The sequence below is a fragment of the Corvus cornix genome, chromosome 5, assembly GCF_000738735.6.
Source record: "Corvus cornix cornix isolate S_Up_H32 chromosome 5, ASM73873v5, whole genome shotgun sequence".
Lineage (NCBI taxonomy): Eukaryota > Metazoa > Chordata > Aves > Passeriformes > Corvidae > Corvus > Corvus cornix.
The window spans coordinates 22,123,901-22,147,533 of record NC_046335.1 but is presented as its reverse complement, the minus strand read 5'-3'; the positions used below and the strand labels follow the sequence as shown (position 1 = coordinate 22,147,533).

The window sequence follows — 23,633 nt, the reverse complement described above, 5'->3', positions numbered from 1 at the left end:
AACAATCAATGAAGTTAACTTGAATTCTGTTGTCATACCTCATACTTCCCGATGGCTCTCCTCATGCCTATGCACATCAAATCACTTCTGCTCTCACTGGGGCCACTTTCTCTGATTGCTCTCGACCTCAGCTTTTCTTTCAGTCCAGGACTGCTTGTCCTCCTCCAGCTATATCCTTACAGTTAATGAGTCTTCTCATTCATTTGGTCTGTCTCCTTGAAAGTATTTTTAGACTGTGATCATCTCCCTTGAGTTGGCTATTTCTTAAGATAAATGCTATTTCATGTCATCTTTTCTCCTATGTTCCCTGTGCCTTATTACTTGAGACTTTTACGTTTTAACTCTGTATCCTCTGAGGATATCTAATGAAGACCTTTTGGCATGCAGGCCTTCAGGGCTGCCCAGGAGTGCAGTATGAAGAGGAACACCGTCTACTACTTACTTTGTATGAGATTCTTACTATACATAAGAACAGACTTCTGGTTTACTTCAGAGTTGCATCTGCTAATTTCCTCTATACTGCCATTGTAAAGACTTCTGAGACCTTAGAGGTGACACCATTTTTTCGGATAGTCACACTTAAAATAGACAACCCACTAAGCAAAAGTCTGTGGTTTCTGTGCAAGGTCTTTAGCAACAGGGAGCTTTTACTTCAGCCACTAGTATTACCAGAGAAGAAATCTGGTGGTCATCTGATTTTCCAAAGCCAGAGAAGCCTAAGTGCTTTATTTTTAAAACCTTTGCGAGTATTTAGACATTGCCACAAGAAATCATGTTCCAAAATATATTTGCTATTGCAGCTGCTATGTAATGAAATGCAAATAGTAAGTAATGACTCTTTAAGCACAGAAGATGAGAAGCTTTTATTATTTATCCTTAGAAAACTTTAGAGCCATTGAACAGATTTAGAATTTGTGACATTGCCATTGAGCTCAGCCTTCATTTACTAAATCATAGCTAAGAGCAAAGGTTCTGTTCACAGTTGTTGAGCCCTGTTACATTTTCTTGCCAAGGATTTCTGTAAGTATAGAAAGGTATGACAAGGAAGCGATGTCAGGGCAGCTGACTAAAAAAATACCCTTAACTGTTCCTGCAGAACCACTACCCCAAACAGGGCAGTCTGCACACTTGGGAAAGAGCAGAGAATTAAGCCAATATACAGGGTCAGTCTAATGTTGCATTTTTATAGCTCTTTCCATCCCAGAGGGTTGTAACTATAAAGGCTGTATCCATCTGAAAGTCCCCCACAACTGCTGAAACCCGGTAGTTTGCTGCAAATGAACCACTTAGCTACATAAAATGGTGATGCAGCAATTTCCAGCCAGGAACACAGGTGTCTGACAGGAAGAATAGTTGTGCGTGATTGTGCTGCAGTGACTCAAACTGGGATCTATCTGTGCTTCTGCAAAGACTGAAATTTTGTGGTGAGGGCAGACAGCTGTAACCCATTATCTAGACATAATCCAGCCCTGATGGGAAGAGGCAACAGGCTTCATGGGCAACTAATGTTGTTTATGTTTACTTGTACTGGATGAATTCTGTCCTTGCAGAGTGGCTCATTGAAACTCTGAGTTTTCTGCCCTTCTCAGTGTGCAGCCCTAAGGAGCTTTACAGTCCAAGGCATTGTGGCAGCAGGTGCCAAGTGCCATGAGCTGCCCGAGACTGCAGTGTCCCTCAAAAGCCAAAAGCAGGGGGCAAAGATGTCAAACCATAATTTCTGCTGGTGGGAGGTAGCTTCTGGCTGAAATTTCGAAAGTCTGTTGTCTTTAAGTCTACAAAAGTGGAGAAGCTGGATCAGCAAGTCTGTGGAATAAGAACCATCCTTCCAAAGCAAAGTGTATGGCATGAGACTCTGGCTCTCATTCCAGTGTCTAGGTGACTGTCTGCTCACCTTGACACCATTTGCCAGGAAGGAATAATTTATGTCGAGATGCTGTTTGTGAGTGATGATAATAGCTTAATTTTCCCATAGCTTTGAGTTGACAAGCTATGAATTTGGTAGTGTAATTTATAAATAGAAATTGGAATGGGTCTGCAAATTGGTTATTAGATGCATTTTTAGATTGGTCATTACATTAAAGTAGAGAGGATGAAAGGACTTGTCAAAAATCACAGGATGAATTATTGGCAAAGCCAATAAACAAATCCTAATTTCTTCCTTTGACACATTTGTGTGTATGCTGTAACAAATGTACAGAGACAGCTAATGACAGCTAACTGTCAAAAAGCACACTACAGCTCATGTAAAAAATCAGAACACCTTTTATTGTTTACTGTTAGAGAAAATACAGCATATTACACAGGGAAACAATGGTGTGTTCATGTGAACACACACAGTGTGGAAGGATGTATATCCTCCATGTTTTGTAGTTATCCAGCTAAGGGTTTTTCCAGTATATTTTCAAGGTTACTCTGCTCATCACAATAGACTTTGTTTGTTATTGATTCAAATGTGTATTCAAGTGTAAAGCGGTCAAAGACGGTTACAAAGCCTGTAGGAACAAGTGCCTCCATTCTGCCTTGTGAGAAAAGCAAGGATGAAAGCAAGGTGCATTCCACTACCGGGAACGCACCAAGAGCATTTCTGAGGAAGAAATAACATTTTTCACGGCTTGTCAGCATACTCCCCAGCCTATTAAAGAGAAGCAATGGATTCCTATTCAGCCCACATAAGCTGATGCAGTTTGCCAAAACAGAGGCTTCTCATTGCAGCTGCTGGGAAATCCAGTGCTATGATCCTGGTAGAGATGTCACGGTATCCTTTCTTAAGGCATCTATAAGCATAGGATCTCAGCACTGATCTAATGGGCTGTTGCTGCAGCTAAAAAACAACTGACACATTAAGTTGATTAATCCCTGTAGTAATTCTATTAACATCCTTAATGGAGGTATAGCATGGATAAATTTACCCCTCTGCAGCAATGCGAGAGGGAATTGCCCTGGAGAGCCTCTAACTAAAGTGTGGCAGGGACGTCTGAGAAAAACATTTTTCTGTTTGTTTTAGTGCAAAATGAAGTGTCCTGATGGGCTGGAAAACCTCCCTGTCTTCTGGGATTTTGAACTCTTCACAGCATTAATGGTGCAGGTGTCCCCTGTGAGAGGGTGATGCATCAGGGCTCTGACACAGCAGCAATGCTCTTGGCACCCTCCCAACTGTTTGCTGTATGGCCACATTCCTTCTGTCTCTCTCACAGGTATGCATAATCTGCCTCATCACACGGCTTCTCAAACACAGCATTTTCCTTCACCTTTGTGGTTTCCTCTCCTTGTCCCTCCATCTGATCGTGATTTATCTGCTTGCTGCTCCCTGTCAGAAGGGCAGCTTTGCCTGGACTCTGTCATTGGACAAAGGACTGCTACAAATAAGTGGCAGAGCAACAGTCTTGACCTATCATTGTGTAGGGAACAGATCAAGAACAGAAATGAGAAATTGTCAATTTCTTTTTGTTTTCCTCCTGATTTTCTAGCCTGTGGAGAGAAGATTTACCTGATACATTAACCATGTTCATAGCCTGTTCCTAGGACAGCTTGATTGCATTGCAGTTCTGTCATTAAGGGCTTCTCAGTATTCAGTGAATCAAGAATCATATCTTTAGATGGAAAGGACCTACAAGGATCATTGAAATCCAGCTCTTTGCCCTACACATGACAATCCCAAGAATCACACCATGTACCTGAGATCATTGTCCAAACACTTCCGGAATGATGCTCCCATGTGAAGTTACCTCAAGTATGTAAGAGCCAAAAAGGCACCCCACAAAACACTCCTTAGGACTAGACACCATTTTTACAGTCTTCCACAACAGCCCAGGCTCCTGCTTCTGTTTGTTAAGACTATATAGGGTGACTAATGGGGCTGGGGACTGGAGGATTCAGACAGGAAGACACAGGAGGGCCTGACTAATTTTTCTGCTAGTTCAAAGACTGTTGCCACATATGCAGGTGCAGTGATGTGACTACTAAGCTGCAGTATCTCGTCTACATGGTTTGTGATTTCCATGTTAATATGCTAAATTTATTCTGTTTGATAGCCCATCCTTTCCTCCCACAGCGGCTGCAATCCCGAGAGATGGAGTAGCCCAGCTCTGTAGTGATCCAGGAGACAGTGGGAGAGAACAGGGAAGGTGTTTTGTGCGTGGGATGCACACACACACACGGGGATTTTATTTCTCTTTCTGCCTACGGTAGTTACTCTCCACGTTCAGCACAGGGATGAGAAGTCCTAGCAGCCACTTCTTGCCAAAGACTTCTTGCAGGTTCTCCCTCCAAGGCCGGGCTCTTACCACCATTCCTTTCCGCACCTGGTAGCGTGTCTGCCCACGCAGGATCAGCAACATCTGGTGGCAGCAGAAGCCGGCGCAGGCCAGTCCAATCCCAAGCCAGAGGTAGAGCATGAGGATGACAAACATCTCAGAGCTAAGGAGAGCTCCTGCAAACCAAGAGTTGTGGGGAGGGAGGACAATAAAAGAAAGAGCTTAGACAACACACCTCACATACAGTGTAACACAGCCCCAGGAACCAACAAACCACCTGTTTTCTCTGGCCACAAGTGGGGAGGTAGGAACAAGACAGGCTGGTTGCTCTAACCATATTAAATTATTTCCTTCATAGTGTCTGATGCAATGGACCTGCTGGGGAAATACTAAAATGATAATGGTCTCTGTACACTTCTCCTTTTGCTGTTAATGTGAGGATCTAGATTACAGGGACAAATTCAGCCAGAAGTAAAGCATATCTGTAAGACTCCAGCACTATTTTGAACCATGATTAATTTATTTAAGGATTTACCCCCTCATCACATTGAATCTAAGATTTCTAGGATTTTGAAAAGTGGATCCTACAGCATGTAGATCCTTCTAGAAGCTTTACTGTTTGTATTAACACAAGGCAGAAATATTTGAGATTTCTCTCTTTTTCTCCATCTCTACTATATGAGTATGTGTGTGTGTATATATATATATATACACACACATACATACATATATATATATATATATATAAATGTTAAAAAAGAAAAATAAATCAATAATGACTTTCCTACCTTTGGGGCAAGGCAGTTTTCATGTGAGTGCAAGAAAGAAACAGAAACCTTTCTGAAATACAATCCAAATTCCTTTTATTAGCTGCTGCTAGAATACACAAAATACTTGGAATGTCTGAAGCTCCTAATTCAACTGGTGGGATTTTAGTATATATTTATGATGAATATATATTTGAATAAAAATATTCTGTAGGCCCTTTCCTCTACAATGATTTTAGAACTCCTTCTGGAAAATATTAGTATAACAGCAGGTGTCACTGAGTGACCTTTCAGTGTGTAAGCAGATCTAAACCCATTAATATAATATTCTCTGTGTGCCCATATGATGTTTATGCACATATTTTGTGTCTATTGGTATATTATTAAACACCCATATTTTCACACAGGCATATTTACACAAAGGAAATGAAATGTTTGTCAATACTGGTACAAATGTCTGATATCTTTTCACTGGTTCCTGTAAGGTTTAGAAATAAAAAAGTTCTCACATGCTTCTGTTCCTCTGGCAGACTTTGGGCCCCACAAGAGCAACAGTGATAGAGCAGGGATTGCATGGACAATAGAGGTGTACTGCCTAAAAGACGTACATGGGTGCTTCAGGTTTTAAGTTCGATACAAGGGTCACTGGATATGCATCTCTTGCTTCCTGTTTTGCAATCTGTGAATCCCATCTTTTCCACCTGGCAGTGCTGTAAGTGAGAGATTGGGCCCAGCTCCTCTGAGGATAATTTGTAAGGACACTGACTACAGCCTCAAGCTTTCAGAGACTGTCCTCACTTGAAAAAGGCGCAGGAATCATTCCATTTTCTTCCTAAATGCAGTGTCATCTTTCCCTTCTTATTAGATCCCATGCAGCTCAGTGGGCTCCGTATGCAACACAGCAAGAGAAGAACAAGCCCCTTAGGATAATGACAAATCCTCATACCAATTCTGTCAGAATAACTTAATCTACCAGGTAAGAAGCCCAGAGCCAAATATTGGATTCTCCGTCCCTCTTTTACTGGACCAGAGTGTGACAGATATTTGTTATTTCCTACAGCTGATACTGGAGATGGGATATGGAGAGAGACATTTTCTTTAGACCCTTTGCAAGGCAGCTATAAGCTTTATTTATATGACTTGCTGAAATTCAGCATCCAGGAAGTAATTACCCTTGTTTCTCCTTGAAAATATTAAGCCTCTCTGAGCCATCCTGTTAAGACACGTGATTTTAAAATTTTTTTCTTCAGGTTACCTACATAAAGCTTTTTCTATGATTTCTTTTGTGGGTCCAATCTGATGTGTTTACAATAGTGCTCTCCATTTGTCCCTCATCCCCACAGTCTCTTTTAGTCTCAGATTCTTTTTTGCTCTAAGTGACCCAGTGTGATCTCAAGCTTATATTGCCATATATTATCCATGCCAGAAAAGCTGTATTGTAGGCTGCAGTTATAGACTTTGGATCTGATTCTGAAATCCATGCCTGAGTACAGTCTGGGAAGAATGAGCCAGCTGAAAACTTTCCCAGCATGAAAGCAGGGAACACTTCCTGCCGACCAGCAGATTCACCCTTCATCCTCCTTTACTACTTCTGCAGTACAGTGGGCATGATGGAGAAGAAGAAAGATAAAGTGTCTTCCCTGCTATCACAGTTCTCTGTTTGGATCATACAACAACCCTTAAGTAATAGTTACATTAGCTGAAAAATACTGTGTGAGCAACCCTTCCAGGTAACTGTTCAGGACTGTGTTTTTCTTTCCTGAAATGGAGGTTAAATGTGCTGGTAGAAACCAGTAGGCCCTTCCTCCCAAGCAATCAAGACACCACATGCCTGTATCTTACTGTGTGAGGCAGCAGTTCTCTTCTTAGCAGAACTAGAGGTTTGGTGGGAGCTGCTGGATGCTGCTGCCTCTCAAGGCACCCTCTCAAGGGTGTTCTGACTCTTAGCCCTGCACCCAGACCCATTGTGTCCCGCTCAAACACTGCGCACATGCTGTCTTGGCACCACAGTTGCTGACACCAGAGCTGGGGCACTTCGATGTCTCAGCAAATATATGCCAGGACCCACCTCTGGGCACATGAGCCCTCAGAGTCATAGAAAACTCATTCCTTGATAATCTCCTCCCACATCCCTGCTCCCCCTCCCAGACTGCTGTGCTGAGCAGAGCTTAGGCACAGGGGAAAACCATTCCCAGTGTTTTTAATGCTAGTAAAGCTCATGCAACATTATTTACAAAAATTCTTCTAGCTGGAAAGATGATTCCATAAAAATGTCATGGCAGGATTTCATGTTTATTGTCTCTCAGTGATTACCATGACAAATCTGCTAATTTGCCAAGTAGAGAGATATTTGTTTGTTTTCAGATGGCAACCCTGCAAACCCAGCCTGGAATCTGAAAAGCAAGCTGGGGCCTCTCTGGCTCCTGTATCCCCAGCACTGGAGTCTCCACACTCAGATCTTAATCAACACTTATGTTGACAGTGCACTAGCCAAAAGAGACTCCCTTCTTACTGAGCTCAGCTGAACCTCGAAAGCTAAAATATATGGGATACCTATTTTAGTCTAGTAAAAGCTGATGTAAGTGTGTGAGGCAGGAGCTGCAAAGGGGGAAATGGCAATTTTCTGCAGTCACTCTCAGGGCAGAGTAACAGTCTAGGCTGTCTGCATAATCCCTTCTCTGAGGTCAGGATCTGTTTAACTCTTGGATTTGGACAGAGAAAGGGTTGGGGCTGGAGAGTTTGAGGGTGTGTTGAAAGGTGAAGAGGCAAGGCTTCTTGCTCTTCAAGAGCAGAGGATGAGTTATGGGAGCAAAATCAAGAGAGGGAAGGAGAAGGGTTGTGGAGGTTTACGGAAAGGCAGGGAGAGAGGGGAAAGGGGAAGAAGTAGAAAGATGGGTGAGGAATGGTGGCAAGGAGAAGGAGGTATTTGCTTTTGGTGTGGAGCTTTTGCAAAGAGCAGCGCAGATAATTTCCCCTGGTTCTCTGTGGACTTGTGTCCCAGACTGGGGTCACAAGACAGGTACCTAATCGTGTCACATTAACTCCTTTCTTGGTTTCTGTTGTCTGAACCCCAATTCTCCTGTGCTAGAAGGATGAAAAAATCTCAGTAAGTTTGCACTGCCAGGAGGCAGGAGGTGGGTGTCAGTGAAGGGAGTGAGTGGACCTGGTTGAAGAGAATGAAGATATACCTGCTGGGATATGGGGAACTTGCAGATTTGTAGGGTACAAAAACATACAAGACCCCCCACCTCAACCTGTAGGATAGGCAAAAGATCCCCCATACCTGCAGTGAAATCTGTCTCCTCTGTCTAATTACAACACATGTTCTGCATAACAGATAGTCCTATTCCATCACCACCAAGTTGGTTATGGGGCATTTCTAGAGCCTAATGCATTAGGAATATGGCTATGGCTGTAACCTGGAGTGGGTCCCAGCTTCTTTTTCAGGTGAAGCCTTTTGAGAAGGCTGGCTGTAGCCTCCAAAGAAGGCCAATTGCCCCTCTTGCCCATTTCCATACCACACCTCTACACAGACAGCTATCCAAGGAAGATCAGGTCCCCCCATCCCAGAAGCCCTGGAGGAGGAACATGCTCCTCACCTCTGAGCAAGAAGTCCTTACCTGAGAAGAATTGGCTGATGGAGTGAGGCAGAAGAGTGAGGAAGGCCAGTGGGTCCGCAAAGGACATGGAAAGTGTAGCAGAAATGTAAGCCATGCCTACCACCAGGGAGTCAAGGCAAGCCAGGGAGGTGTAGAGGCAGAACATGATGAAGTTTCGCATGTTCCTGCTCCCGATGCAATTCCCTGTGAAGAAACAGTGGTGGTCATGCCTCTGGGTGACTCTGGCACACAGTCTACAGAAGTGAGTGCAGGGTAAGGCTGAGCCAGGGGACCTGTTTCCATCCAGCCAGTCTGCCATTTCGGCTCCTTTGCCCAAGTTTAAGTCCTTGCCCAAGTCCTCGGGGGAGCTCTGGATCACAAGGATGTAGTTGCCCAGGGCATTAGCTGAGAGGAAGAGGAAGAGGGCCCCATGCAGCAGAGCAGGCGAGAAAAGTGGGGTGGTGGAAGGGTCTCTGAACATGCTGGGGATGAAGACAAAGATCTGGAGGACGAAGGTCACTAGGGAGATGCACAAGAAGTAGGCTGGAGCGACAACATTGAGCAACCTGAGAACTAGCATTGCGGATTACGTTCCTGCGGGGGAAAGCAAGGAGAGAAGGAACATCACCGCTCCGGCTGCACACTTCATCCTTCCATTTCCTGCCGGGTCCCGGCCCCGCTGCCTTCGGGAAATGCCCTCCGGGGGCCGCTCTCCCTCGCCGCCGCCCCACGGCCCCGGCCGGGCCGGGACAAAGGGACAGCCCGTGGGCAGCGACCGCTCCCCGGTCCCCCGAGGAGACACCCCGGCCCCGGCGCCAGCCTCTGGGGAACTTGCAGCAGCGGTGCCCCGGAGGGGCTGCAGAGGCTGGAAGGGGAGAGGCGGCTCCCGCGGTGTGCTGGCGATGTGAGCACTGCTCTGTTCGCCCAGCAGAGTCTCTCTGCCAGGCAGGGTCAGTTTTGGTATTGCATGAGAGGAAAAAAGGTGGTGCTGGAGGAGGGGGGAGTGAATTGGAAAGGAGGGGTGGGAGGAGGAGAAGGGGAGGGGGGAGAGGTTGCTCTAATCCACTGCAATACGGATCAAATCCAATGCTCTAATTTATCCCTTAAAGCCACGGATCTACAGATTACCTCTATGACCGCTGCCCTGTTCTGCACGAAATTAGAAAATATACAAAACAGCTGGTCAAGTGCTGTCCGGATGCAACCTGCGGCGCTCGGCTACCGAGCCGGGGCAGCCCCGCAGCTGCAGCCGCAGCTCTGCCCGGGCACGACGCATCCCCGCCGGACGGGCGGGCACCCCGGCCCCGGGGCTCAGCCTGCATCGTCAGGGCACAGGATAGCCCGGGGGGCCACACGCGGCGGGGCAGCGAGCTGGGTGGCGGTGTGGCTGCCCCGGCACCCCGAGCACACCCACGCCGGCAGCCCCAAGGACTCCCCAGCGCCGGTGTCTGCAGAGCCCCGGCGGCCCCGGACCCGCCTCGGCCCCGCGGCGCTGCGGGCTTCACGCTGCCACCTTGCAGTCCCCTTGTCCCCAGGCACGGCGGGTGCCGCCCGGTACCGGCGTGTCTGGCGCCGGCGGAGCCGCTGCTATAGCCGGCTATGCCGAGAACCCCACGGCAGCCGAGCCGGAGCGCAGCCCGGAGTCTGCCTTGTTCTTCCTCTCCCCCTTCCTCTTCCTCTCCCTTCCTGCTCTTTTCCTGTCCCTCTTCTCTCTGCCCCTGCCCCGTGTCTGTCTCTCTCCGTCCAATGCCCCGTGTCTCTCCTTGTGCTTGTCCTCGTCCCTGTGCTTTTCAACCCCGGACTTCTCCTTCTCCCTCCCTCTCTATGTCTCCCTCCCACGTCCTGTTCTTGTCCGGTCTTCTCCCTTCCCGACCCTCCCCGTGTTCCTGCCCCCGCCCCTGCCCGTCCCCACCGTAGCTGTCCCTTCAGCACCACTCGCACCTGCTGCAGATCCTGCCACCTCCCACCGAGCACGACCCGGGCCAGAGGAAGAGAAAGATGTTCTTGGGCCTCTGAGATTCTGACAAGTCCCACGGGAGATCAGAAGTGTGGGAGGAGGCATTTTGCTGCTTCAGCCCGCAGAACACCATTCCTTCCCACAGTGTGGGTGAGGGAGGCAAGGTGAGGTTTCTGTGTGTCCCCGTGCTGCCCCAAAGCTGCCCCTGTTGGAAGCAGCATTAAAGGCAAGGGGAAATGTGGGGGGCGGGTGGGGAGTCTCTGCAGGTTCAAAGCCTCCCTTAACACAAGCAGGAAAGGCTTTGATCTGGGCAGGTGGTGCCTGGGCAGTAGAAGTAGCCTGGTGCTGGTAGAAGTTTTGCAGACATGTTTTCTCTCTGATAGCTACACACCCTCACCCCCCTCTGCCCACCCACGCTATCCTTGTACTGTCTACACAGGCTCTGTGCACAGCCTCTCCTTCTCCTACACACCTACGTGCTGCACCCTCCCAGCTCTGATGAATAGCATCCCTGTCTCCCTCCACAGATGAGCCACCCATGACAGGAGAACAGGAGAGAAGAGGGCTATTGGGCTGCAGCTGTGTCCCCTCTGCACTGGTGAAAAGTCAAATAAAAATGCATTTTACCTAATCTTAGGTCCTAGGCTTACTGGCCAGCCCCTCAGCACAGGCTGTGCTACTCCACAAGAGACTCTCCCCTTGCCTGAAGGTTCAGAGCAAAATGAAAGTGTGTTCATGTCTCAGTTTCTAGGGAGAGAGGACTGGAGGAGAAAGCGGCTGTGCTTATCTCCTGCACGTGCACTAGCATGGAAGGTGATGACAGCAACTGAGTGTTCAAAGGTTCTTTATTAGAAATAACTTTTCTCCCAGATAACTTTTTTGGTTCACCATTTCTGAGAAAAGCCATGGCAATAACACAAGCAAGTGCAAACCAAGCCTGTAGGCACTGGATCTGCAGTGATGAACAGCTAAGAGACACCTCTGGCAGAACTGAAGGGGAAGCTGCTCAGAACCGATCTAGTTTTCACTCCCACCTTCCTCATTCTTCTGTCACGACTACTGAGAATAAAAATCCTCCAATATTCCATCAACTCATCAATTTAAAGTAGACTGAGCCTTGCAATAGAGATACGTGACCCAGTCTAGGTTTTATCTTTAAATAATCAGACAGTGTTTTCTCCATATTTTAACAGCTTACATCAAAATAATAATAAAAAAATTACAGAGAAATCTTTTCATGTCATGAAAGACTCCCGACTGTAGGGACTGCATCTCATGAAAGACATTAAGCCTGCCTGTGGAGGGAACATCAAAAGCTGCAGCCAAAGCGAGGGGAGGAAGGGAAGGGAAGGGAAGGGAAGGAAGGGAAGGAAGGGAAGGGAAGGGAAGGGAAGGGAAGGGAAGGGAAGGGAAGGGAAGGAAGGAAGGGAAGGGAAGGGAAGGGAAGGGAAGGAAGGGAAGGGAAGGGAAGGAAGGGAAGGGAAGGAAGGGAAGGGAAGGGAAGGGAAGGGAAGGAAGGGAAGGGAAGGGAAGGGAAGGGAAGGGAAGGGAAGGGAAGGGAAGAACTGGTTTCCACTGGAATGGAAGATTGGCAAGGCAGATTATTCCCCACATTCTCATTAAAATGCTCCTGCACATTGATGCATATGATTTATCTCTGTCAAAATAGTGGATTCATATTTTACAATATAGCAAAAAAAGTCCTCTTCCAGTGCTGTTGTGCTGATATTATGAGCTGTTTGCAGGATAGGGAGAAGTCAACTGGGGATGAATTTGCCTATGTATATGCATGTGTATATAAGAGAGAAATGGGTAAATAAGGAGATTAGCACAGGAAGTAAGCAAAAAGTGGGAACAGTAGTTAATTTGGAGCAAGCATTAAAAAGTAACATTTACTGCATGAAATGGGTTTTCTGCTGTGAAATTAACATCATGAGACAACTTGGGGGTCTGACACTCAGAAATATTATCTCCTTTTCTCTTCTCTGAGTCTGGTTTTGACCCAGGAGGTGGAGTATTTCCCCATTCTGCTTTTCAACCATAGTTAAAATCACTTCACTCATGTGTCAAGATTTCCTTGTCTTTTGAGTAGGGCAAGGATGATGCTATCTGCCTTTGTTCAGAAGAATCTGGCAGCTGGGCATAAGAAACAACATGTAAGAGCAATTTATTGTTCTTATTACTTACTATGCAGATATTCTCCAGAAATTAGCACAGTATACTGCAGCCAGTCCCTCTCTCGACACCAGCCTTGATGATTCTGAGTGTCACCACTCCACTCTCCCCTGCTGGCCAATTGTGTGCAGGGACTTCCCTTAATATGGACTCTTTCCCAATATGTCCCTTTAGCAAGCAGGGTAGGAAGCCACTGACATGATCTATAGAGTTGCTAGCCAGCTGGTGATTCCAACCTCTCATTCAGTCATCTGGGCTACATTTGATGATTGGCAGATGACAGTTTTCATAGCTTTGTCCCCAGATCTCCTAATTCTTTGTGCTCAGAGATTTCAAACAGAATAAAATACTGTTCCAGTTGATGCCATGCTCTGATACAGCCTGCTCAACATCTTTGAAGGTTTCACTTTAAATTGAATCCCAAATTATGTATAATTTCTTTCATCTCAAAATGTGCATTGCCTTAGCCCGTACCATTAGTTTATTTTTCAAGATACAATCTGATGGTGATTTTTCTCTGAAATGAGTCATTTAACTTCTGCTATTTGCTGTTACATTTGTAAAGAAATGAATGCTCTCTGTGGTAAACCAGGTGTTGCTTGATTTAAATTGTCACTTAACTACAAGTTTTATAAAGTGGTTTTTGTTTTGGTTTGGTTTGGTTTTTCTTTTTCTGGGTAGTTAGCCTTCAAAATTTGAACACCTACAATGTCTGGAGAGGTTTCCTGTTTGATTAGGTAAAGCTGAATGGCCACAAAAAGTATCAGGGGAGGCCAGATGTCTTCAGTTTAGCAGCAAAACAAATGTAGCATGGCTGAGCTGCATGCCTTTATGCTGACCAGCTTCAAATCTGCCTAGGTGGAGGCATGATTACTGAGAGCAAAAGGGTGCTCAGCCCTTTCCTCATTCAGTTCTGGCTTATACTACATAGGTTGTCGGGATGGACCTGATCTTGCTTAAACACAAATCCAGTGCTAAGCTTCTATTCTTAGTGAGAAATGGCCTTCAGAGGCCAGCTCAACCATCTTTCCCAATTTTTCATATCCTTGCTCCGAGCTTACCTGTCCTTTGAAGACAAAAGTCTGATCAAGTCCTGAAGATCTCAGGTGATGGAGATTCTCCACCACCTCCAGGCAATCCATTCAGCTGCTTGTTACCCATTCGGAATATTTCATGCATAACGTGGCACTCCCTTGCAGCAGTCTAAGGTCTTAGTCCTTACCCCAGTGGATTAAGAGAAAGATAAATCTTTTCCTCACTGCAGTCTTTTACATACTTGAAAGTGGCTACCATGTCTTCTCTACATTAAGCTATTCAAGTCCTTTAATTCTACCTTTTAGTCTGTGTTCAAAAACCTCTGAAAGAAAGAGCAAGGGTCCTGGGATATTGTTCCTGTTGTACAAGCGCCTGAGAGGGTCATCCAGCACTGAGATCAGGCAGACTGTATGGTTTTTGGCAGCTGGGTTTTAGTTGATGTAGATTGCCCATTGTGGTGCTTCAGTTGTGCTGAAGGGTTTAATGAGGAGAATGTTTATTACCAAAGGAAGAGATGGTAACTAAATGGGTGACCCACGGTCATGACTTTAGCATGCTGTCAAGCACACGCTGGATCTGAATTTATGACTTCAGCTACTGAACCTCTTTTTCAGCTCCTGTCTGGCCAATCTCCCATCTGGCTGGGGGAAATACTTTGAACCCCACTCTTCCAAAGAGCTTGTTCTCCACCTTTCCCTGTGACAATGTTCTTTAGAGAATGGCAGCACTTCAGAAGATAGAGTGAACTGTTTATTCACAAAAGGTCAATTGCCTCCAAATAAAGAATGAGTTGTTGAGAAGGCTGTAAAAGATGTTTTATGCATATCAAACAAAACACCTTTTGAACTTCTGAATAGCAATGCCTCCCCACAGGCTGCTGTCGTTTCTGCCAGAAAGTCCAAAACTTGGGTGCTCCCAGTAGTGTGAACACCAAGGATATATATAGACAAGGAAAAAACTAACTGGTTTGTAAAATGTGTCTTAGTGGTCTTCCAATTCACAGTATTTCTTTTTAAACAGGACTTGATTCCTAAGGCACAAGCAAAGCCATCCTTCAAAACATTAGCTTACTTTGCTTTGCTACGCTCTGCCTCAGTTGGTGCTGGCTGCATGGCCTGCTTCTCTTGCTGCAAGCATGGACCTGCCACAATGGCTACATTTCTCTGATGCTGATGGTGACTTAACAGGGGAGTGCCATGACTATGAGATACCAGCTGTTTACAGGCACTCAGCAGGAATACAGAGCTCTGGCCACAAAAAATCAGAGCAGCCACTAATACTGCCTCTTCTTGTGTGAAAGTCCTTACATGTCTCATTGTCCTTCCCAACCTATCTCACTCTCTTGGAGCCATATAAACATCTAAATAATTTTTTGGGAGCAGAGGAGAAAGACCAAATGGCCAGCATGTTTCCAAGGAGCTGGAATATCACATTGTTCATGATGCTCTTGTCCATTTTAGCGAGCCCATGCAATGGAGCAACAGGCCTGTGTGAAGCAAGGGCTCTAAGTCACAATTTATGGTGTACCCCACCGTGTCAGGAAAGCTGTTGCAAAAATCACATTTCACTTATTTTCTGCTTGGTGGTGGTGTCAGGAAACAAACTTTTGCAGTCAAGTGAAGTTCAGTGTGTCAGAGCATAACAGCAGGAAGAGAAAATATTGATGTTAGGTGGGAAGGGAGTGTTGTAGGAAGGAAGGCACTCTTGGGCCCGAGCTCAGGCCAGGGTTGTTTTCTGTGGCTGTGGTCCACTCTCTCCTCCATCCCCCTCGCCCTGCAAATGCTCCTGAGCTCTGTCCTCATAATGGTGTGGGAATTCTTCCCCTAAGAGACTCAAGATTCTTCCCTTCAAGTGCCTAAAGCTGCTCCCTTCATCAAACACTGCCCATAATACTGTCTCCACACCAGAGGAATAGCTGAATGCTGCAGCAAAACCCCCTATGGAAAAGCTCCAGTAGTGAAAAGAAAAAGAAAGAAAAGAAAAGGGGAAGTACTATGGGCATTTTGTTCCTGCAAAGCTCTGAGCATCCTCTGCAGGTGTCTGGGTGCGCTTGAGTTCCTGTCATCCCCAGCAGGCCTCAGTACCACATGTTATATCCTAACAACAAAGTGTCATGGTAGGACTCTTCTCCTTGCTTTCAAGATACTTTGACTATCAGGTAAAGTACACAATAAAACATGTCTAAAAACATTTGTCTCAGCTGACTGATTTGGAGCTCCTGAGCCATAAAGCTCAAGACAACTGAGCAGAGCTATCACTCCCAGGTGACTATCATGGAAAGTTATTGGAGCAAGGTTCCTGACATTCTGCATCATTTCCAGGCAGGACGTTGCAGGAACAGAGCTCTTAAGGAGTAGAAAATTAAACTAATAAATGTAAATGGTGTTTATTGCAAGGGAGGATTAAACCCCAAACTAACAGGCATGAACATGTGAGGATGGGCATCCAAAGCAATCTTCCGTCAGAAGAAGCAGCTCCTGCTCCAAAAATCATGCACTGCCCTTTTTCACAGGTCTGGCTTCTTCCTTCCCACCCCCAGCTGGCTGCCCAACCCTCGTCTGCCATCGTTGGATGCTTTCAGCATTGTGTCAAATTTATACTGGGCATATCAAGATGCAGGAGCCCTGATCTTCCTTTCTGGTTGTGAAGTGTCAAGCACACCTAGGGAATCCTATAAATAATAAACAATAACACATGCACATATTCATAACCAAGTCATTGTTTACATAGTGAATATTCAGCACACACCAGATGGTTCTTCTTTCACTGCCTCCAAAATGGAAATGACCAGTTACTAAAGATAAAATATTCCTTCCCTCTACTGCTTCCCTAGGGCTCCTACTTGTTGTTCTCTTGTAGAACTGCTGCTCCCTAGAGAAGGAAGCCTTTCAGTCTTGGAAACATTGAAATCAGATCTGAAATATGAAATGTTTCAGCAGAAGCTGCAGATAAACGAACATAATGTTAAATCAATTCCAGAAAATAGGCTTGGATTAATCCTCCTGCCTGCTGCAGCAGTGCTCTGGGAGAAGAAATCTCTCCCCCCACTGTCACATGGCTGCTGCCTCTGCTATCAAGATGTCCCTCCATTGGGTCTGTAAGAGGAGTTCCTAAATTACTTTTGCTCTTCAAAAATGCTAGCTAGCAGCCAGTGCACTACATGTACTGCACACAGCCACCACCCAGCCACACTGCAGGTGGCAATGATTTTAACTGATTACTACGTGTTGCTACATGGAGGGCCAGACTCTGCTTGCTTCATTTCCACCCATCCCAGTGGCTGCAGTTTTCATTTATGATCTCTTACATAAGATGCACTAACAGCACTGGGAGAAGAGACCAGGCCCTCAGCCACTCAATGCTGAGTCAGACCATCTTGCTTCTTGCCTTTCTTTGTTCCCACCTGCAATACATAAGCTTGCCCAGCTCCATTGAGGAGATGGTCCTATCCCATCCCATCCTATCCCATCCCATCCAGTATTTTGGTATGAAAGACGCTAGGCTCAAACCATGGCAGATTTAGGAGGACCTTGAGTCCAGGCACTTCACTTTCCAAGCACATGCTTAAGCCCCAGATTTGGTGCAGAAGAAGGGCCATTATCTCTGCCAGTCAGGTGCCCACATGGAAGCGATTCCCACACTGATCCCTGAGTCAAGTTGCATTCTGTGCAACTGTGAGCTAGGCACCCGTTCAGCTCCATCACCAGCCAGGGCATCCTCTTGGCAGCCCTCTGTCCCTACTGGTGAGGAACAGCATCTTTTCCTGGAGCAAATCTGGCTTGCTTTAACAGAAGAAATTCAAAGTACCATTCAGGAAGAAGAGGCGGAACCATGTCCTCTTCTCAGGAGGCTGGAGGCAGCCCCACGCTCACCTTTTCCCAGCCCCCGTGTGACCTGGACTTTCAGGGGAGGCAACTCTTTCTTTGTGCCATAAGGATGGGGGTGCGGGTGGGACTGGGCAAGTTATTCCTACAAATGCTGGGGGCAAATCCCAGGCCCCTGAGGCCAATACCACCTCTGGGCTAGGCAAGGCTGAAGGGTAAACCTTGCTCTAGGAATATCGTCTCCCTAGATGAGCCAAGGAAAAATAATTGAGATGCTACTTTCTTTTCTCAGCTGTATGAAAAAAAAGACACGATTTGATAATGGATAGCTGTTTGCCAGTTTCCAGGAACCACCTGATGTATTTGGTATCAAAAAAATCAAGATCTTAGCACTGCTTTGAGTAAGGTTAAGCTGATGGCACTTCATCAAGGTCAACTACACGTGAGTCTGCCAGAAGAAAGAGCATGCATCTGTCAGATGGTAATTTCCCTCATCCCCAAGCTTCTGGGCACCTCCAAAGGCCAGTGATAGTCCAGGGACTACAGAGCCACTGTAGTGTCTGCCGTGGGGACAACACCTTCAGTCATTTCTCCCTCCTTACAGGGATAGTGACCGAGTGAGGAAAACCAGAGGACTGCACTGGAGAAGCAGTGGTTCTCCTCAGGGGAGGACTGTAGGGGGTAACTACTGAGGACCACAGTGTAAACAGCAAGAAGAAAGGGGAATTATACCCATCTGAAGACCCACTGAGGAGCTAGGGAAGGAAACAGAAAAATGAGGAATAAATACAAGGGAGAAGTTCCATAGCAGTGAGACTGGACTTTCTCCAGACTTGTCTTCACTTGCTTCTCTCAGACTCGTGTCTGGTGGATTTGGGGTAAGCACAGCCAGTAGCTGGGTTCCAAAATGCCTTCCAGAAGCAGAAGCCAGAATCTGCTTCACTCACAGCTTGGGAAAGGGAGCTGTCCCATAGAACTGGCGGGGGTAGCAGGCACCTTCCACTCTGGGAGCAGAGGGAGCAGCGGCTGCACAGTGGACAGCAAGGACAAGGTCACTTTCGGGGGTTCAAGGGGACCAGGGCCAAGAAGAGCCTTGTGGAGAGCTCAGGCAGAAGGAATCCTGGCATGATGTGGAGGACAGGACGTAAAGGAGGTGGGAAACAAGAGTGGAAGAGATGAAGATGCAGGGATGGAGGGGATTTCAGTGTGATATGAAAGCTGGAAAGAACAAGGGTGGTCGGGGTCAGAAAGAGCCAGCAGAGAGGCTGGGGTGCTCGCCGGGATGAGAGGGTCAGGCGGCACTGGCTTCCCAGGCACCCTTCCGGCGCCGACCCTCCCCGTCGAACCTCCCGGGACACCCGCCCCCTGCCCGGTTTTCCAGCTGCTGCTGCTGCTGGCCCCTCTCCGAGACACGTTTGCAACCAAGGGAGGGCTGCAGGTCCACGCGTGACAGGTGAGTCTCTCACCTCCTGAGGAATGACCAGCGGGGTGCTGGGGATAGGCTGGCACAGGGAGGGACACAGCCCCCCGGCACGGCACGGCCCGGCACGGCCCTGGGCGTGGCAGGGATGCCGGGCCAGGCCGGCAGGTGGCGCTGGGAACGCGCCGGGAGCTGCGGGAGGAGGGGGCGGAGGAAGGAGGTGAGCGGAGCCGGGGAGGAGCGCGTGGCCTGCCCGCGGTCTCACAGGGCGGGGACATTTGTGGACGTGGGATGGGAGCCAACCATCCCTACCCAAGAGAAGTCTCTGCCCTGTCTCCCTCTCCAGCTCCGCCGGGGAGCCCCCAGCCCTGCAGCTGTGATCAATCTTTGGGGGCAGTGCTTTCTTCCCGAGCAGGACCCACCTGCAGAGCAGCATCCCCCACCGAGAGCTCCCCAAACTGCCCCTGGTGAGGACTGCAGTCCTCAGTACAGGAGGATAAAAGATACATCAGATGTGATGTGTCTTTTACCCGCTGCAGTAGGATGCTCTTTTGCAACGTGGCTAAATATGGTCCAGGAGTCCTCCAAGCTTTTGCTTGGGAGATGTAGTGCTTTCTCCTTGTTCGTTATGCCACATATTACATTGGTCACCAACAGGGAGCAAAAGAGCTGCCGCATCTGCCTTGTCTCAGCATGGTGGAGCTCTCCCTGCAGCTCTGGGAGGTCTGCTGAAGCAGTGGCAGAGCTGCCAGTTGCAGAGCTACCCAGGAAGGTGGATGAGGGACCAGATGTAGGGCTGTGATCAGCAGTGACCACCAGTGTTTTAGGAGTCTGCTTGTCATGGGATGGCATTATTAGCCATAAATTGTTTGTCATTCACTCACATTTCCCTTCTGGTTTCAGTTCAGTTGAGCATTCCCAGATTCTCCCAGGTGTAACTCCAGCCTGATAAACTCCATATTATCTCCATCTGAGTGGTGCCTTCATTTCAGTGCATGTGAGAAGGAAGGGAGGGATAAAAGAGGTGCAAAAAATAGAACCATAGACTCATAGAGTGGTTTGGGTTGGAAGGAACCTTCTAGCTCATCTAGTCCCAATGTCCTGCCATTAGCCATGATACCTTCCACTAGAACAGGTTGGTCAAAGCCCCATCCAGCCTTGGGCTTGAACATTTTCAGAGAGGGGCAGCCACAATTTCTCTGAGCAACTTGGTCTGGTGCCTCATCACTCTCACAGTAAAGAATTTCTTCCTAATATCTAATCTAAACCTACCCTCTTTCAGTTTGAAGCCACTGCCCCTTGTCCTATCACTACATGCCCCTGTAGGTGTCCCTCTCCAGCTCTCTTGTAGGCTGCGTTTAGGTACTGGAAGGTGCTATAAGCTCTCCCTGGAGCACCTTTTCTGCTCCAGTCTGAACAACCCTAACTCTCTCAGCCCATCTTCATAGAAGATGAATGAAGTTGAAGGTGATAAATTATACACACAGTAAAACCATAGGTAAAGCCAGCAGCATGAGCAGGGAAGTTAATAAATAATTATTTGTTGTCAATTAGGCTCAAACGTTGACCACATCTTCCAGGCAGAGAAATGGATGAAAGTAGATTGTCAGTGGGTCAGAAGAGACACAAGGAGACATTGTGTCCTTCATACAATGTGTGGCTTCACCAGGGAACATCTTGCTGCAAAGTGCTGTGGATGTCCACAATTTATATGCTTCTGAATCTCCTTCAAGAGCAATGTGTTTGCTGGTGAATGGGAGAGGACACTAAAGGAGCAGCATCCACCTGCTCTGTTCTTAATTTCTTCTCAAGAGGTTTGCTGCCAGCCACTTCCAGAAACAGAATGATAGCCTACACAAACCTCTTTTCTGACCTAGAACAGCCCTTCCTTTTTCTTTCCATTTTGTATTTTTTTTATTCTGTTGCTTTTCTCTACATAAAAAAGGGCCAATGAGCTACTTAGAAAATAAGTTTTTGTTGAATATTTTGTTTATGAGACAGCCTATTTAGAGTTAATGACTTTCACAAGGGACTGCGCCACTGTGCATTAGCTAGCTGCGCTGCTGGCAACTGTTCGAGCCAGGGAGAGCATCAGTGCATTGAGCGTTTGCTCCCAGGAAGGCTGGCATGTGGGCAGAGACACAGCCTGCATGCAGAGCCCTGCATTTGGCCGGAACATTATGGTTCATTACATGATGTGCATCTTCCTCACTGCCTCTCCCGGCTCAGCCTGTTAGCTTACATCTTTTCCCTATAATCCACTGACATTCTCATTAAAACTACCATCACTTTTCCCTGGTCTATCTGCAATCAGTCTTTCATGGCTCTAGACATCATCAAAAATGCCATTTTCTGCTTCAGAAGGTCAAGTGCTCAGCCTGAATCTTCTTCTCCTATGTCAGGAATTACCAGTTGCACCTCTTGAAGCCAAGGGATCATTTCCCTGAGACTTCCAGAAAATAATTCACTCTGATCCATGACCTCCATTTCAAGTTCCGTATAACCATGTTTTTATTTTGTTTCTTTCTCACACACATTTGCTTAAGAGGGGGAGATGTATTTTACACAGAGTAAATGAACCCATGTTCCTTTCTGCATCCATCTCCACAAGGAAGTGACATGGCACATCCTAGGCTTTGAGAGCAGACACAGCGGGCCAGGTCAGAATGTCTGGTATTGACAGGGTAGGTGAGCAGCAGGCCTGACCTCTGGGGAAGTGCACACTACCTATTTGCAGAATAATGCAAGGATGTTTGATGCACAAAAGCTCAATTGGTGCTATCAAGTGCAAGCCTGACTGTCTAGCTCTCCACTGGGTCCTTCTTCAAGGAGGTGAGTGAAGTGTTCCATGTTGCTAAGGCAGTATCAGGGTAGGGAAAAGTGGAGGAACATTTGATTAGTTGGGCTGAAGAGAGGAAAGCACCAAGCAAGAGGTTGCACCATTTGCTTGTGGTGATACAGGACCTGATGGGAGCATCTACAGAGACACTGCTGCAGGCAGTAGTGGCTGACAGCCAGGAGGGCTGGGGATGGTATTTGTGAAGATGAACATGTTGGGTTTAGGCTGCATTGGGGACTTGGACAACTTGGGCTGCCTGCATTGAGGGCCCAGCTATGGTGTCTTTTGGAGCAGGGCTGGTGGTGTCTGGGCAGCACCATGGGAATATCTTGCTTACCCAAAGAACAGAGATATAGAGTCACAGAGAAATCTTGTGCCTGCAAGTACTGAGCCACATTGCCCCACCTGACTGGCAATTGGGAAGAGCCAATTAGCATATATTAATGCAACTGATTAGTGCGTGGTCACGCAGCCTGGGTGGTGGGTGATTTTTGGAGCAGATTTGAAATTATAAGCATGCAGACGCCAAACCACAAGGGAGCCGGCATGGGGGAGAGACAATTTCCCAGCATAGCAGCTGCGGCCCCAGTTTCTCAGCTATTCCCAATGGCAAGCTGCCTTCAAAGAGCCCTGAGAAGATCCGGGGTGAGCACTTGAAAATTAAGAAATTAACTTTTTTAATTAACGGAACACAGGTGGCTGGTGTGATGGTGGCTCAGCCTCTGGTGCAGCTCTTCCAGCCTCTCCTTTTGCACGGCATAAGTGCCATGTCTCCTGTGGGAAGGGAGAAGCACCTTGCCTGGGCCGGGGGTCCCCGCCAGGAGCCCCCAGTGGAGGGCACAGAGCCCTCCCCAGTGCAGGGGGCTGCGGTTCTGAGGCAGCCGTCTCTGCCGGATGTCAGGGGGGTTGTGCGGGAGGTACTGCCCCGCATTCGGGCTCTGGGAGCGGGCTGTGGGGCAGCCCGGAGTTCCCTGGCCGGGCTGCGGCTGGGGCTGACGCTGCCTTAGCGCGGGGTGGTGCCCGCAGCTCCCCGCGCTCCGATGTGCGCACTGCAAGGAGCTGCTGCCGACAGGAGCTCCGTTTCCTTAGTTACGGCAGGCCGGAGATATTTCGGGAAGGAGGCAGGCAGCGCTAGGAAAGGCCGGCAGGTCTGGGGAAAGAAAGCTCCGCGGTGCCCGGGCTTCACCAGCCCCGTACACCGTGTCTGAACTGCCCGGGCTCCGTTTCCCGGAGCCCAGATCGAAGGAATGCCGGGCGCCCATGGCCGGGACTGGAGTCGGCACAGAAGGGCTGCAGTTCCGTGCCAGGGAAAATCCGCCCACACCGCGGGGTGAGCGTAGCTCCGACCTCCGCAGGCGTGAGCTTCCATCTCTTCCCAGGGGTTAATCTCCCACTTGCCCAGGGATGAGAAGAAATTCATTCCTGCTTTTGCAGCATGAAAATAGTGCAATGATTCTATCAGCCCTCCAAGGAAACAAGTAATTTTGTCCTAGAAGCAGTTTGCAGGTAAGAAAGTCTGGGATCACATCCAGGGCTGTGCTATACCATTTTGTGCTTTTGCCCATTTCAAGCTTCCCTTCTCAGGTTCTGTATCCAGGTCTGCCCACACTGCAGAGTCCCATGGAGCCCTGCATTAGCTCCCACCCCTGCACTAGGGAGGTCAGGGCTCTCTGGGATGGTTGCCTACAGGCAACCATTTGCCAAGGGCTTGCATGCCGTGCTCAGCACACTCCAGCTGGCCCACTCATCCTGGTGGGGAGCAGC

At 47.7% G+C, this 23,633-nt stretch overlaps 1 protein-coding gene across 1 annotated transcript; it reads right to left on the bottom strand.

The window, feature by feature from the left end:
* Positions 1-2,244: 2,244 nt before the first annotated feature.
* ZDHHC22 (zinc finger DHHC-type palmitoyltransferase 22) lies at positions 2,245-10,410 on the bottom strand. The gene is made up of 2 exons (XM_010393200.3): positions 8,641-10,410; positions 2,245-4,429 (listed from the first exon to the last, which is right to left on the bottom strand). The coding sequence occupies exons 1-2, from the start codon at positions 9,197-9,199 to the stop codon at positions 4,164-4,166; spliced, it is 825 nt and encodes a 274-aa protein (XP_010391502.1). The 5' UTR covers positions 9,200-10,410; the 3' UTR covers positions 2,245-4,163.
* Between the last annotated feature and the right edge of the window lie 13,223 nt (positions 10,411-23,633).